A 14798-nucleotide genomic window follows, 5' to 3' on the forward strand; every position below is an offset into this window, starting at 1 on the left:
CGTTAATTAAAAAAATAAGTGACGCTGTCAAAAAAGATGTCGTAAATGCAATCCACTGCGAATTACCCATATTAGCATTCATTCAACATAAATTAATAGAAACATTTCCAACAACAATATTCCGATACACAAAACATATAGTAAATGACATTTTGGACAAGAACGAACAAAAAGAAATAGTTATTACAGAACACAATAGAGCCCATAGGGCGGCACAGGAGAATGTAAAACAAATTTTACAAGACTATTTTTTCCCGAAAATGACCAAATTAGCAGTCGAGGTTGTTGCAAATTGCAAAATTTGTCAAACGGCCAAGTACAACCGACACCCACAAAAACAAATACTTGGGGAAACACCCATACCCTCGTATGTGGGCGAAATGCTACATATCGACGTATATTCAACCGATAAAAAATATTTCCTCACATGCATAGACAAGCTTTCAAAATTTGCAGTTGTCCATCGCTTCAAGAACAATAGTTGACATACAATCAGCAATTTTACAACTTATCAATTTTTACCGGAACACCAAGACGATCTATTGCGATAACGAACCTTCCATAAAGTCCGAGACAATAAAATCATTATTAAGTAACCAATATAACATTCAAATTATAAATGCTCCACCACTTCATAGTACTTCCAATGGACAAGTCGAAAGATTCCATAGCACCCTTAATGACATTGCGAGATGTTTAACAGCCCAAAGGAAGCTTACAAATACTGTGGAAACGATACTTCAAGCAACTATTGAATACAATAACACAGTTCACTCCGTAACGAAGAAACGTCCGGTCGATGTAATTCACTCGTCCTCCCCTGAACTTGAGGTGGAAATCAGGAATAGCGTTCATAAAGCACAACAACTCCAAATGAAAAAACTGAATGAAGTAAGACATGATAGACAGTTTCAAGTAGGTGACACAGTCCTTGTAAAAGCAAACAAACGATTAGGAAACAAACTGACACCTTTGTACACCGAAAATAAAATCGAGGCAGACTTGGGGACAACGGTCCTAATAAAAGGAAGGGTGGTCCACAAGGACAATTTAAGATAGACATCAGTTCATAATGAGTTCATATTCCTCTTCACTATTCAATATACAACAATAATAGAGGATACAGAAGAGTTAAGAAACCAATTCCCACAATCGCAAATGAGACATTACTTTCAAGAAACAGAATAATTATTTCAGAATTAAAAGCATTAATGTTATCAGTTACACTTGCAAAGATAGGAATTGTTAACCCTTCCGTATTAGACTCTCACGATTTGAGAAGAATAATTAATGAACACTCTACGAATTTAACTATTACTGATTTAATAGAGGAAGCTAAAATCAAAGTTTTATTTAATAATGAATTCTTTCCTAAGCCTTACCTAGTTTGCAAAAAAAAAAAAAAAATATTCTGTAAGATTAATCTGTAATCACCCTGTTGAGCACAACGGCATCACAATTAACTTCGCCGAAGACGAAAAATTGCCGACGGTGGTACACAACTTCCCTACACCACTTGTGCGCAGCAACTACACTCCGGTGTCATCGCGCACTGTCCAACTCGGCCCAGCCATCTCGAACCTGTAACACGCATCGATGATGGCATAATCATCATAAACGACATAGTGGATACAATCGATAAACAGAACTACGCGAGGAAGTCTCCAGGATCAACAGTATCCACATTCCTCGACATAACAAACCATGAAGACGTACCGAGCTTGCCGTACTTATAAAGGTTAAGTATGGAAACTTACGACACATCGACCAACTGGAATCAGGACTCGTAAGAAGACCGATAATATCTGGATTGGCTCCGAGAAACAGACGCCAACGTGACCTCCAAGTGCTAATTGACGGCTTAAAGGAATCCGAGGACGTCTTCCACTTAAGTGAAGGAGGAGTTAACACAATCGATCGAAAAAATATATAAAAACAAGATCAGCCGTTATACAGGGGATGTTGCCCAGCGACACCGGAGTTTTGGGTACGCAACAATGTTGCAGAACGAGCAGTGAGCGTCGGGAGTGCTGGGAACTTACTTGTAAGCAGTAGAGTAGTTCGGGGGGAGAAATCAACCGCGTCGGCCGTCGCCACGCCTATCTCAAACCGAATAAAATAAAATAAAAATTGAAAGAAATAAAATTAAAATTTGCATATGTGTGCAATAGTAGTATGATTAACAGATTAATTTGTTTTCCCATTCCATTCCACTCTGTAAAGCAATAGAAAACACGTTTTGTGTCGTCTCCCCATCGTTTAGTGCGACGCCATGAAAACTTACTTTGAACTCATCCGAATTTCCACGATCTCTGCCCAGAAATGGCTGGCATTCAGTGGTATTATGTTTCATTACAGTGCCACAGGTCTGGTAGAGGATCTGATTTGATATGCCGCATCTGATGATTGCAAAATGTTTACTTTTGTATGCTATACACTGAAAACAGCAATCCGTACCGGTTAGAAATCTACCAAAGAATACCAGAAACAGTGGGTTCCAGTATAAGGGACGGAAGACGTCTTGTCGTGGGTGGGGGCGATTCTCCAGACTCCAATGCCTCGGCATCATCACTGGCTAATACCAGGGGATCCTCGTCACCTCTAGACATGCTGATCAATCGAAGGTCACGGACGTATCGCACAAATGATCGTACCAATTATCGCTAAACAAAGGAATTAGCTATTCATTCAAAACAACATCGTAAAATTCCACAGTCAAGAACAGAACGATGAGCTTCGGCGTTCAAGCTTTTGCGCGCGGCAAACTCTAGCGATACACTAACAATGGCAACCAGCTGAAAAGTACAGAGCACGTCGGAGCGATACGAGCCTTCCCGTATCTCTCCCCGCCGCCACACCCTACCACAGTGCGCATGGGACCGGCCCCTCTACACTTACGCACTTGCATTACGTATCAGAGGTGCTTTCGAAACAATCAAAACATCTTATGCTTAAATATGGTAAAATGTTTATGTATTTACAATTTATTGTCGCGCTGCATTCTGCTGATACGATTCGTCTTTGTTTTTGATACAATATACAAATACTGTAATTTATTGTGTTTGCATTTCCCAAATACAGTCGAGATAGCAAGGGCACAGTTGTGTTCCCAAAGGCACATGAACACAAACAAAAATATGGTAAAAGAAAAGATAAAAGTCGTAATACTACTTTCACAAGTCGTGGATAAACGACTTTCAAATACAGAAATATTTTCAAATTGTTCACATTGAGAACCGTTGCAGCAATCACACACGTACAGATTTAATTGGTCTTTGAGATACATTAAACTAAGCCGAGCGGGTAGCCGGCTAACTGCCAATAGCCTGATAAACACTGCTGTTGCCCATCGACTTCTGGATACCGAAAATCATGCTGCAATTTCGGGAATTTATTTAATCAAACGACTAAAGTAACCTTGCGGTAACTTACGCAATTAAAACGTAGCATAAGAAGTATAAGACGGCGCTGATGAAGTTGAATGCTCCGGGATAAAATTCCACCGTGGCTTTGTAAACGCTCGTGTACAGAGGAGCAGCTCCCATCGGCGAAACAGACTCCATCGATGTGGTCTGTGCGAATATCTTGCCTAAATGGGGAATATTGTTTTAGTTAATCGTTCCTTCGGTTCGGTTCGCTGATTCAGGGGGATTCTAACTTACCCACTTCCGTGCTTGGCGCTACATGGGAAAGAATGTCACGACACATGGGGTCCCATTACGCCGCGCATCATGCCCAAGGCCATTCCGACATACATCTCCTGCCAGTACACGGCCGTGGCTCGTACTGTGCTCTCAAGAACGCAGCAAGCGAGCGACAGCATTGCCATGGTTATGATTGACAGCTTCAGCACGCGTCGCAGGACTACCATTCCGACTATGCTGCCCACAAAATGGACGACAATTCGCGCGGAGTTGAATAGGCTGAAAACCTTGATAGTCCAGTCGAATTGTTTCCGCATGAACATGTAGTTGACAGTGCTCTCACCCTCTGGTATAAAGCAGAATTAAGTGAAGGCATGAAATCTTTAGAACGCAATTCAGTCACTTTCTTACCCATATCAAAGATGGCTATGGTCAGGGCGATCATAGTCAGCCAGATAATGGCACGGTCAAAGTTTGGCCGCCGTTGGAAACAGGTGCGGACCAGATCCTTGACCAAATCGAAACGGAAGAACTCGCGGATGCGTGACTAGGCGAAAGAGAACAAGTCTGTTACATGGCTTATCTGGTGTCCCAAATAGATGTGACCTACTCCTGTGGGAAGATGATCGGGTATCAGGCTCTCGGGCACACAGAAATAGACATACATCAAGGACAAGGCCATCAAGCAGCTGGCTATGAAGAAGAGGGTGAAAGAATTTGTTGCTGTATAGATATACCCACTGGCCACGTTGCCCGCCATCATGTCCGTGCAGAGGGAGGCCTCATTTAGAACCATTCTGGAATAGTCAAATAAATACGTTTCGATTCACTGAAAGGATGCGCTACAGTACTCACCTCAGGGCACGTTTGCGTTCCTTGGCCACGTCCGATATGTAGCAATAGATGCCCGTTATCAAGGCGCAAGTTCCTCCGCTCAGAACCGAGGGCACAGAGGAAAGCAGGAACCACCAAGGACTTATATTTGTGACCATTGTTATCCTGGTAATAATTATCAGAATGATTGAGCCCGTCAGGTAGCCTATAAGAAACGAGGGGGAACGTTGTGAGTTGCTGCGGACACCGCAACTCTACGGTTATACCCGATACTAAGTCAGTATGGCTCTCCTGCGGCAGAGGATATGTGCAATATTGTGGATGCAACAGATTTTCGTCCTTTGTGTGGGCGGAAGGGGGTGGGGCGAAATTTTGAGATACACGTTTTATAGTAAGATCTAACAGGAGTGCGGATACCAAATTTGGTTACTCTAGCCTTAATAGTCTCTGAGATTTTTGAATATCCCCAGATTTTCGTCCTTTGCGTGGGCGGAAGGAGGTGTGGCGAAATTTTGAAACAAACTCGTCTCGTTCCGATATATTAGGAGTGTGGATACCAAATTTGGTTGCTCTAGCTTTTGTAGTCTCTGAGATCTAGGCTCTAATGTTTTACTCTAAGCAAAGCCGCCTATGCTACGTGTGTGTTAGAGAGAGACAGGGCGAGAAAAAATGAAATTGTTTTCTTGATGCTGGCTATAATAATAATACGATCCAATTCAGATTCCGCAGTCTTAAAGATATGGTCATATCTTTAAAATTGTGGATGCCACAGATTTTCGTCCTTTGTGGGGGCGGAAGTGGGCGGGGCGAAGTTTTGAAATATTTTTGTAGCAGTGACATATCACAGAAGTCTGGATCCAAAACATCGTTGCTCTAGCTCTTATAGTCTTTGAGCACTAGGCGCTGAAGGGGACGGACAGACGGACAGACAGACAGGGCTCAATCGACTCGGCTATTGATCAAGATCAAGAATATATATACTTTATGGGGTCGGAAACGATTCCTTCTGGACGTTACACACATCCACTTTTACCACAAATCTAATATACCCCAATACTCATTTTGAGTATCGGGTATAAAAAGCGCTAAAAAAGTAGAGGGGCTTATTCAGTGTAATACCACCTACCCGTGAAGGTTGTCAGGAGTATGGGCCGCCGGCCGAACTTGTCCGACCAGGGGCCCAGGAATAGACTCACAAAGGATGGTATTATGCTCTCTAGAAGAGAGGTTGTCATCATTATGTTCGCCGAATACTCCTGCACTTGGACCTCTATTTTCTGAAAGAAACAAAGCACAGCTGCTCATCACGGTTGCCTGACTCATTGGCGTGTATCGCGTATCTACATATGTATGTATAATGATATTGTTAATGCCCGCTTTAAGCTCGGTAGTTCGATATTGGGACGACGCCCAGACAGCCAAATTAGTCATAAAGGTTTTCAGTTTACTTCTGTTTCGCTCGCTGATAAGTTCTAGGACGCGTTCCACATATGTTGGCACTTAGTGTTATCTCTAAGGTTCAAACAATGGGAACGATCGGCAAAGCTAAATGTTTTGATAGATAGATTTTGCTTTGTCTGGTTGATGCTGCACTCTTGCTTATGTGGGTCACGTCTGGCGAGCGTTTAGTAATCTTTTCGTACACTTGGAAAAGTGTGGATTGATAATGCCAAGCAAAACGCCCCGCAGGCAAGCATTTGAAACAGAACAGCAGCAGATAAAAAGTTGCAAACCAGACAGAAACTGCGGCGCATTATCACAAAAGTTATTTTAGTTACTGTGTAAATCGCTTACTTTCGCCGCCTCCGATTCTCCCCTATCGATGCCCATCAACGGTTCGCATTCCGTGGCGTTATACTTCATGATGGTGACGCAGGTTTGGTAGAGGATTTGATTCTGATAAACTGCCCCTAAAAAACACAAAAAGTCAATTGAATGATGCTCGGCCATTTCCTGTCTGTCTGTCCGTACCAATTAAATATCTGGCAAAGAAGATCAGAAATACTGCGGGCTCCAGGATGAACCAACGGTAGCTGTTGTAGTAAAGCGCGGGCGGGCGAAAAGTAAAGGCACCTCCTCGTCAATGGAAGTGGTGCTCGGTGTGGTTGTGGCCGTTGCAGCAGCATCCAGAGTGCGTGGCGCATCATCATCGCTCACCAAGGGCTCCGTATCTATGCGAGGCATTTTTCCCAGCCTTTACTTTTTTGTTATCTTTCGGGTACAAAGAAACGAACTGCACAGACTTTTCTTAATATAGCAGATAACGAAACTAGCAATTCATTCTGAACAATGCAGCAGCGTATAGTATTTAATCAGTCACAGACACGAAGACGACTTCTAAGCGCAACAGAGCGAAAACAATTACTGAAAACCTCAGCTGCTGCGAAATGGCAACGTAAGAAATTTATCGACATGGGCGTAATGTGTTGCGTTACTTAATACGAGTACATGGATGATTAAACATTAATCACACAAACAGATGAATAAATTGTTCACTACGATTAAAATTTCTTTCAACTTTCTAAAGGCCACAACTAGTGATGTAAAAACACATCGATGCATCGAGCATCGATGTTTTTTTGCCGATGTTTACCGATGTTTTCCGGTGTTTTTGCTGGTACCGATGTTGAGCGATGCATCGATGTTTTGCAAAACATCGATCGTTTAATTTCAAATCATTGCGTATTTGCATAGCTCGCAAATAACTGTTGACACTTTCGGCGTGTCTGATAAAAACCTCTCATTGACGAACACATTGAGAAAAGGGACTGAAAAGACCCGATCAAATCTGTTTTTGCTCAACTCGCTCTTCGCTCAAGCAAAGACCGATTTTTTCACTTCTCTTTTGTTCCTGTTTTTCACTGAGCATCTTGTCGCGAGCGAACGAAAAAAGTGTCTTTTGCGTATGTATGCGTGCTTGTACGTGTGGTGGCTGTGGCAACGATCACTTGCCTTCGTGAATTGTGTCAGAAACTGTCCCAAACCCAAAATGAGCCTGTTCCTGAACAACTTTCCAAAATTTTTACTGATGTGGAGAACTTTGCTATGAACAATGGCCGTTTACCATTAAATGCCGATATATTGCAGCTTTTTAACGACATGAAGCTAAGATCACCACACTTGAATTCGCTCGCACAGGTGGTGCTGGCTACACCGGCCACTCAGGTATCGGTCGAAAGAGCCTTTTCAGCACTTCATTATATTTTGAATGAAAAAAGTTGCTCTTTAAGTGCGGAAAATATTAACTCATTGTTAGCGGTTAAGCTAAATTCGTATTAATACAAAATATATACATACATATATAAATACATACATCCATATCCATGTCTTCAGTTTGCAGAAAATTCGCAAATAAGTATAAATATTACAATAACATAACCAAAAAGATGCGAAAAACATGAATAAATAAACATAAACACGAAAAAAAAAACTAAAAATACTTTACTCAGACACTTTTTGGGTTCTGCTCATCTAAAGACACTTTTGCTGCGAGCGCTTGACCAAAGTGTCTCTCTAAGCTGTTATTGTGAGACCCGATCGTGTGTCGGGCTCAACCGAAAACCCGAAACACATAACACAAGCGAAGAGACAAAAAGTGTTCTGCTCAGTGAGAGACCGCTTCTGCGTGGTCTTTTTCGGTTTTGTCAGTGACGAGACAGCAAAGGGAAAAAGTGTTGACCGTCGTTTGCGAGCTATGCGTATTTGTCTTCTGTAAGCAGCAACACAGCAATGCCAAAGTAAGTAAACATATTTGACTTAAAATGAATCAAATTTACTATAGATGGTATACATTTGTTTAAATATGAAACTGCGAACGCCGTTAACATCATTCGAAGGCAACCCGTTGTGTGTTTGGGAAGGTATGAAGAGTACTGTTCAGTCACAGACATATTTATTAATATTACAGAATATACAGTACAATCTCATACACAAATACTCATAAATACAATTGTCCATGTCACTTCATGTCAATGAATATGACGACAAGAAAATTACATTAGAAACTAAGAATAGACAATTGCACTTGTAAACTCGAACCCACCAAAAAGGATGAAGCAATAAACTATTTACTTTATTGCTGCCAAGTACCTAAGTAAATGCACTGAAATGTAACCCCCGCACAGAGTAAGTGCACCCTATCTAAAAACACACTCACACTCACGCCTGTGCGTTCCTTCCCATACAATAAGAGTACCACTGCTAGCTATATAAGGAGATCCATTTGTTCAATAAAACTCAGTATCAGAAACAACCACAACTGCCTGTCACTAATTTTCCCATCGCAATCATCAGAGGCTGTCGCCGTGTCTTCAGATCCTGATTTCGCGGTCATACATCGATGCATCGAAAAATAAATCCGATGTATCAATCCAACATCGATGGACATCGACATCGATGTTTTCATTCAAATTTACATCACTAGCCACAACAGCAGCATCTGTTTCTGTTTACCACTTGCTGCGGAGGCGCTGCCAACTTGGGGAAAATAAAAATACCGAGGGTTTGGCGGTGTGGTGTTTTTTAGTGGTCAATATTTTAATTATTTTAAATTAATTTTAATGGCGACGTCGGTCGCGCTCGTTTTGCGGCTCTCTCTCCCGCTGGTCGTGGCGGGAGCCATTATCTCGCTCCCGTCTGTCTCTTTCGCCATATCTCTCCCGCTCGCGCATTCTGTCTCGATCCTGGCGCTCCCTGTCCCGATTCTGGGGCTTTCTATCCCGGTCCTGGCGTTCTCTGTCCCGATCCTGTCGTTCTCTATCCCGATCCTGACGTGGTGCTAGCTGTCGGCGGTCTTCGTGCTGGTTGTCACGGTTGCAGGTGCGATTGCGCTGCCGCTCAAACTCCTCCAGTTCATCGTAGTAATCTCGAGAACGACCATTGTTGTTTTGGGCAGGACGTCGGTCCCGCTCCCTGCTGCGCGATTTGGATTTCTGTGAGGGCAAAACATTGCTCCTTCCAGTACTTGGAGTCGTAGATGCGGGAACGTATGATTTTTTCGATGAGATACTGCGGGTTGGTGCCATGCACGTTTTTGGCCTCCTTCACTGTCCGATTTGCCATTTTATTTAACAATTATTATTGTTTTTTCCGGCGTCGGCAAATTGTGCACAGCTGCACGGCGCAGATAGTATCGATAGTACATGCGATAGTGAGCAAACAACACGCTATCGGTATGTAATCGTGATGACGCATCGCTCATCGAACAAAATAACTCGCCAGACAGAAAAAGGAGACGCAAAAAATTAAAAACTACACTTTCAAATAGGATTCCAGGAGTTTTGGGCGTGAAAAACAGAAAAACAAAGATGAGTTTCTTTGGGAAAATGTTTGGTGGCAAGAAAGAGGTGGCCCCCACGACGGGGGAGGCAATACAGAAACTGAGGGAAACCGAAAACATGCTCATCAAGAAGCAGGAGTTTCTCGAGGCCAAAATTGAGGACGAGCTGAGTATTGCCCGAAAGAATGCATCAAAAAACAAAAGAGGTATGTACAGGTGGAACTGCCATCCTGGAGCTTCGCTGATGGAGACTCATTGTGGCCGCACATTAGTGCCATAAATATCCGGAGGAAAAATTACTCATTTTTGCTTTGCTTTTGTTGTGGTTGGGGCAGACATTCCCAACCCCTCCACCACTGCCATGCTAGACATGTACTTATGCTTGAATAGAATTATCTAGTAAAATGATTGTATTTATTCGCCTTTCTCACCCGCATACCATTTGAAGCCTGGATGTGTCCGCATATGCTCAGAACGTAATATGAACATTCCTTTCGATACTAAAACCAGACATTAGCTATGCTGTAGACTCTACGGCGTAGAGTAATTCGATTCAAAATAATCCAAAATTGGCCTTAACATCTTAGCGAAACGTGCCGCTTTGCCCAAGACTCACGAGCAAACTTGTCGCCTTTTCAGTGGCCCTGCAAGCCCTCAAAAAGAAGAAGAGGCTGGAGAAACAATTGCAGCAGATCGATGGCACCCTGTCCACCATTGAGATGCAGCGCGAGGCCTTGGAGAGCGCCAATACGAACACTGCCGTCTTGACAACAATGAAGGATGCTGCGGATGCGCTCAAGAATGCCCACCAGCACATGTGAGTAATCGACCATCGCCAGATGAGATCCAAAAACCAACTGATTGATTCACTTTATGCACAGGGATGTCGACAAGGTCCATGACATGATGGATGATATTGCCGAGCAGCAGGATGTGGCCCGGGAGATTTCCGATGCCATTTCCAACCCAGTCGCCTTTGGGGCCGATCTGGATGACGAAGATCTCGAGCGGGAACTCGATGAGCTGGAACAGGAGAACTTTGATAAGGAAATCATTGGCATTCCCGAGCCAGCGCCCACATTGCCCGAGGCCCCAACAGAGGACTTGCCCGAGACGGCCAAAGAGAAGAAAAAGGCCACAACGACTACAACTACAACTACGGCTGAAGTTGGCGATGATGGTATTGTCTTGTCATTACCTTAATCACAGCAAATTATAACTCGTTTCATTTAATTTCAGATGATCCCGTCATGAAGCAACTTTTGTCCTGGGCCAACTAAAATGAGCGCTAATAAAATCTCTTCAATGTTCTGCAGGTTAACCAAGACCCCCCACGTTTCTGTTTCATTTAAATTTTCAATGATATTAATTAAGTCAAAGTTTGCGTTTGAAGCGAGCAAAAGTAACAAGAAGGCATTAAATCCTTTGGCAATCTATCAATCAAATGGTACATACATATAATAGGAATGTGATTTAACAAATAATAAACGAAAAGAGCAAAGTCAGGCCTCACGTCAACAAAAGTACACGAAAACTGAAGGATATAATTATAGTTATAGCTTGATATTTTTAAAGTATTTTTGCACGAGCCTTGTGCTGAATTAATTGAATTTGTTTTGCTCCAAATGATGAAAATTGCAGAGAATCACGGTGACTTTGAATGCAGCTGGTTTCAATGCAAGTCGCTTGAGGCAAAGCTTATATGTTGTATTTTAGCACTCATTTCCCGCAGGTTTAGTTTTTGAATTGAAATGTATACATAAATAAATAGTCACTCGGTTGCCCTATTTTCAATACCAGCGAGTGGTTCGGCTCGTTGCTAACAAAGACGATTCATTAAGATCTACTATCTACAGCGGGTCGCCCTCGAGTGATAAAATGTAAATGCTCGAAGCAGTGGCAGAGCCAACCCGAATGGGGGCGCATTGATTGGAACACGGCTGCTGATGCGACATGCATATCAATTAATTACCCGCCATGGCTGGGGCTGGGGCGGCTGTTACATTTGGCTGGGCAGCGGCGGACACTGTGTCATGTGGGATTGGGTAATGATTACAACAAAATACAAGAGCTGGCGACTGATTGCAAATCGCTGGACACTCTCCGTGGCTCGGCCTGGGCGCATGCAGTTGGCCGAATTTATTCAAATCAGTTTAGTTCCGTTTGAGGAAGAGTTGAGGTGTCGTCTCTGCGAGTGGATCCATCGTAGCAGTTGCAATGTGCAAATACGTCTTAATTGCTGCACTGGCCTTAATAGTAAGTGTGTAATTATCCACTAATCACCGCATTAACATTGCCCTTGAATCCAGTGTCTGCAGGTGCCCGCCGTCCAAGCCACGCTGCACGACCTGCATGAGGCCTTTGGTTTCTCGAACGTGGATCTGGTAAACTTTCAGTACTTCAAGAACCTGGCCTCACAAGATCCGCGCACTGCTGCCACCGCCAGTCACCTTTTCGTGCACTTTCAGAAGAAGAAAGCCGTGCTGGACTACCTAGACCGCTTATTCTTCGGCAACTCACCCTTCCAGCAGGCCAGCGAGATCCCCTTCGACCCGCACTTTGGTCGCGCCTGGCGGCCACACTACGAGTGCAAGTTTGGTTTCCGCGGCGAACGCCTGATAGCCGCCCTGGACTCAGGCTACACCGTACGGCAGTTGCGCCACTTTGGAGCTATTCCCCAAGAGTTCGGCACGCCACACTATCCCAGTTGAGCGTACTGCATAGTGTTCAGAATAGAGTTTCGGTTGTATTTATGAAATAAACTTCAGTTCTACAACTAAACTCTCCGTTTCTTCGTGGATATGTAGAGCACGTTGTTGCCGCGGATGAATGCGTCGCCGTATTTGTTTTTCAGCTGCCCATCTACGTACTCCTCCGTCTGCTCCAGGCAAATGTTCATATAGCCATCCAAGCAAGCCAGCACACCTGCGGGGGTATTGAAGGGAGAGAGAGTGAGGTGGGTGATTGTAAGTAACTTCAGCCGGCATTTTTGCTTGCTGTGCTTTTCTTTTGACAACACAAGACTCACCGCGATAGTCCACGCCGTTGTTCAGCTTCACGGCCACGGGGCGACCATGGATCTGGTTGATAAACTGACGAATTCAAGTTGTATTTTACATGGAAGCGGTAGTGTGAAAAACCTCCGTTATCCACTTTTCGACATGCCTTTTTTCCGACATATTTAAACAAATTTAGATTTGAATTTCGATGCTGATCACGAAATAGGCCCTAAATGGCATTTCTACACAATTTCAACATTGGTGCATTGCACAAGAGTGTGGAAAATACTATGAAAAGTATACTATTTGCAAGGAAAGAGCAACGTCGCTTTTCAGCACTGGTCATCGTTGATTCATCAAAACAATATCAAAATTCAAAAATTTCGGTTAAATAAAAATCAAAATTATAATTTATAAATGATGTCCATTTTGTGGATGCGCCGGCTGTTGACAAGTTTGGATGGCTTTGCCAACCAGTTGGTACGTCCAGCCTCTTCATTTAACAAAGTGATGAAGCCGCTGGACTGTTTTAAGCCAAGGCATTCGTTTAAGATAACCGACTTCCGCCCTTTGCGATCATCATCCCATGAAGCAGAAATAGAAAAGAAAAAAAATCTGTGAAATAACAGAACGAGAAGTAAACAAATAAACAGCTCTCCCAAGCATTCCAAAGCGTTGCCATTGCCCTTTCCATTTTCCAGCGACGTCACAGCGATAAGAATGAGAGAGCAAGCGAGACGACCATAGAGTTACAGCTGTAAAAGTGCGCACTCATTCACATTTCTGATGCCCTGTGCCCAGACATCTGATATTTTTGTAATTTCCATCAAAATTATGATTAATTTCTTGTGCCAAAGTGTCAACATTTTTGAGCGGGTGGAGAATCCAAGGTCTTGGGGAAGGTCTTCAACGAAATCGAAAGTCAAAGGTCTTGAAAACGATTAGGCAAGCAGAGAAAATGATTGGAAGACAGACAATGCGCCACACGAAAATTTAAATACATACTCCTAACGTTTCCAAGACGTTTTGGGGGCCGCCTCAATGCAGGGGCCCTCCACGTCAACCAAGGTCTTGATTTGTAGCTGGCGCACACAAAACCCAGCAACGATCTCGTTCCGCTTCCAGCACTTCCCGCCACTAGTTCGCCCACGCGCACGCACTGGCATGCGGCGAAGCGAGACAACGACTGCCGCTGCTCGGTGACCTGCAGCATCCCACAGTTCCCATCGACCCTAGAGTGTAACCAAGTGTAACAGACGACTGGGCGAACAGACGCTGGCACCAGCCGATGCGTCGGAGCCGCGATTTTCAACGCCTCGTTGCATGGTCTGGGAAAATTTTCTTTGCTCTCGTTTTCGGATCTATTGTTAAGTGAAAAGAAAGACACGATCGCAGCTGGCCACGCCCACGCCAGCCCACTCTAGCCACTCCACCCTAATGCTCTTTCTGGAAAGTCAATAATTTTGTAAAAGTGTGGTAAATGTTGAGCAACAATTTGTTGTTTGTTTAACTAATTGAAATTCACTGGCGCACAGTGCGTGCGGGCAGTAAACGCACAACACAACGCATGTTCCAACTTTCCACTTTCCCAACGACTACCTGCTAGATCGTTTTGGGATTTTCTTTCAGATTTACTACCATGGTTTCATGGCTCTTCTATTTCTGGTACCCTATTGAAATGCTACAGTTTTTCCCCGAAAATCACGATCGAGAACTGTTGGGAGAGCGAATGCGAGAGAGGGGCCCCCATGGGGCATGACCAATTTCATTATTTGTTTAATATTTTTCTCGTTTGTTTTGGTTTTTGAGTTCCAGCCAGGGCCACAGAAGTTCTGTGATGGTAGAAGATGGTTGGTCTATGTGTAGATCGGGTGCAACCTGCTGCCTAGATTTGGTTACACTTAGCTGGTTGTGGCCTTCTGACCCTGCTGTTGACCTGTTAAAATGCTACACATTTGCATGCTGACAACGCCAACCCTTTCGGGAATATTTACTTATGTACATATGCGGGATGGGATGCTATACCGATGCTGTACTTCCGCG

General features: G+C 43.6%; 4 protein-coding genes, 1 long non-coding RNA gene and 1 pseudogene across 5 annotated transcripts; 3 read left to right on the forward strand and 3 right to left on the reverse strand.

Moving 5' to 3' along the window:
* Positions 1–2951: 2951 nt before the first annotated feature.
* On the reverse strand, positions 2952–7012 carry LOC117189865 (annotated as a pseudogene).
* A 1087-nt stretch (positions 7013–8099) lies between these two features.
* Positions 8100–8566, forward strand: LOC117189868. The gene is made up of 2 exons (XR_004473588.1): positions 8100–8215; positions 8315–8566. It is a non-coding gene; the product is annotated as an uncharacterized LOC117189868 (long non-coding RNA).
* A 468-nt stretch (positions 8567–9034) lies between these two features.
* Positions 9035–9539, reverse strand: LOC117190186 (pre-mRNA-splicing factor 38-like). The gene is made up of 2 exons (XM_033395248.1): positions 9442–9539; positions 9035–9389 (listed from the first exon to the last, which is right to left on the reverse strand). Exons 1-2 carry the CDS (start codon positions 9537–9539, stop codon positions 9035–9037), a joined length of 453 nt encoding a protein of 150 aa, XP_033251139.1.
* Positions 9540–9677: 138 nt separating this feature from the next.
* On the forward strand, positions 9678–11361 carry LOC117189866 (charged multivesicular body protein 4c-like). Its single transcript, XM_033394939.1, has 4 exons — positions 9678–9962; positions 10396–10573; positions 10638–10936; positions 10996–11361. Exons 1-4 carry the CDS (start codon positions 9785–9787, stop codon positions 11034–11036), a joined length of 696 nt encoding a protein of 231 aa, XP_033250830.1. The 5' UTR covers positions 9678–9784; the 3' UTR covers positions 11037–11361.
* A 235-nt stretch (positions 11362–11596) lies between these two features.
* LOC117189867 lies at positions 11597–12478 on the forward strand. The gene is made up of 2 exons (XM_033394940.1): positions 11597–12012; positions 12066–12478. The coding sequence occupies exons 1-2, from the start codon at positions 11974–11976 to the stop codon at positions 12465–12467; spliced, it is 441 nt and encodes a 146-aa protein (XP_033250831.1). The 5' UTR covers positions 11597–11973; the 3' UTR covers positions 12468–12478.
* A 4-nt stretch (positions 12479–12482) lies between these two features.
* Positions 12483–12854, reverse strand: LOC117190187 (U6 snRNA-associated Sm-like protein LSm6; the record flags this gene model as incomplete). Its single annotated transcript, XM_033395249.1, has 2 exons — positions 12483–12681; positions 12785–12854. Coding segments are annotated over 2 exons (219 nt in total), but the record flags the coding sequence as incomplete, so codon positions are not given.
* Between the last annotated feature and the right edge of the window lie 1944 nt (positions 12855–14798).

Source organism: Drosophila miranda, assembly GCF_003369915.1.
Source record: "Drosophila miranda strain MSH22 chromosome Y unlocalized genomic scaffold, D.miranda_PacBio2.1 Contig_Y1_pilon, whole genome shotgun sequence".
Lineage (NCBI taxonomy): Eukaryota > Metazoa > Arthropoda > Insecta > Diptera > Drosophilidae > Drosophila > Drosophila miranda.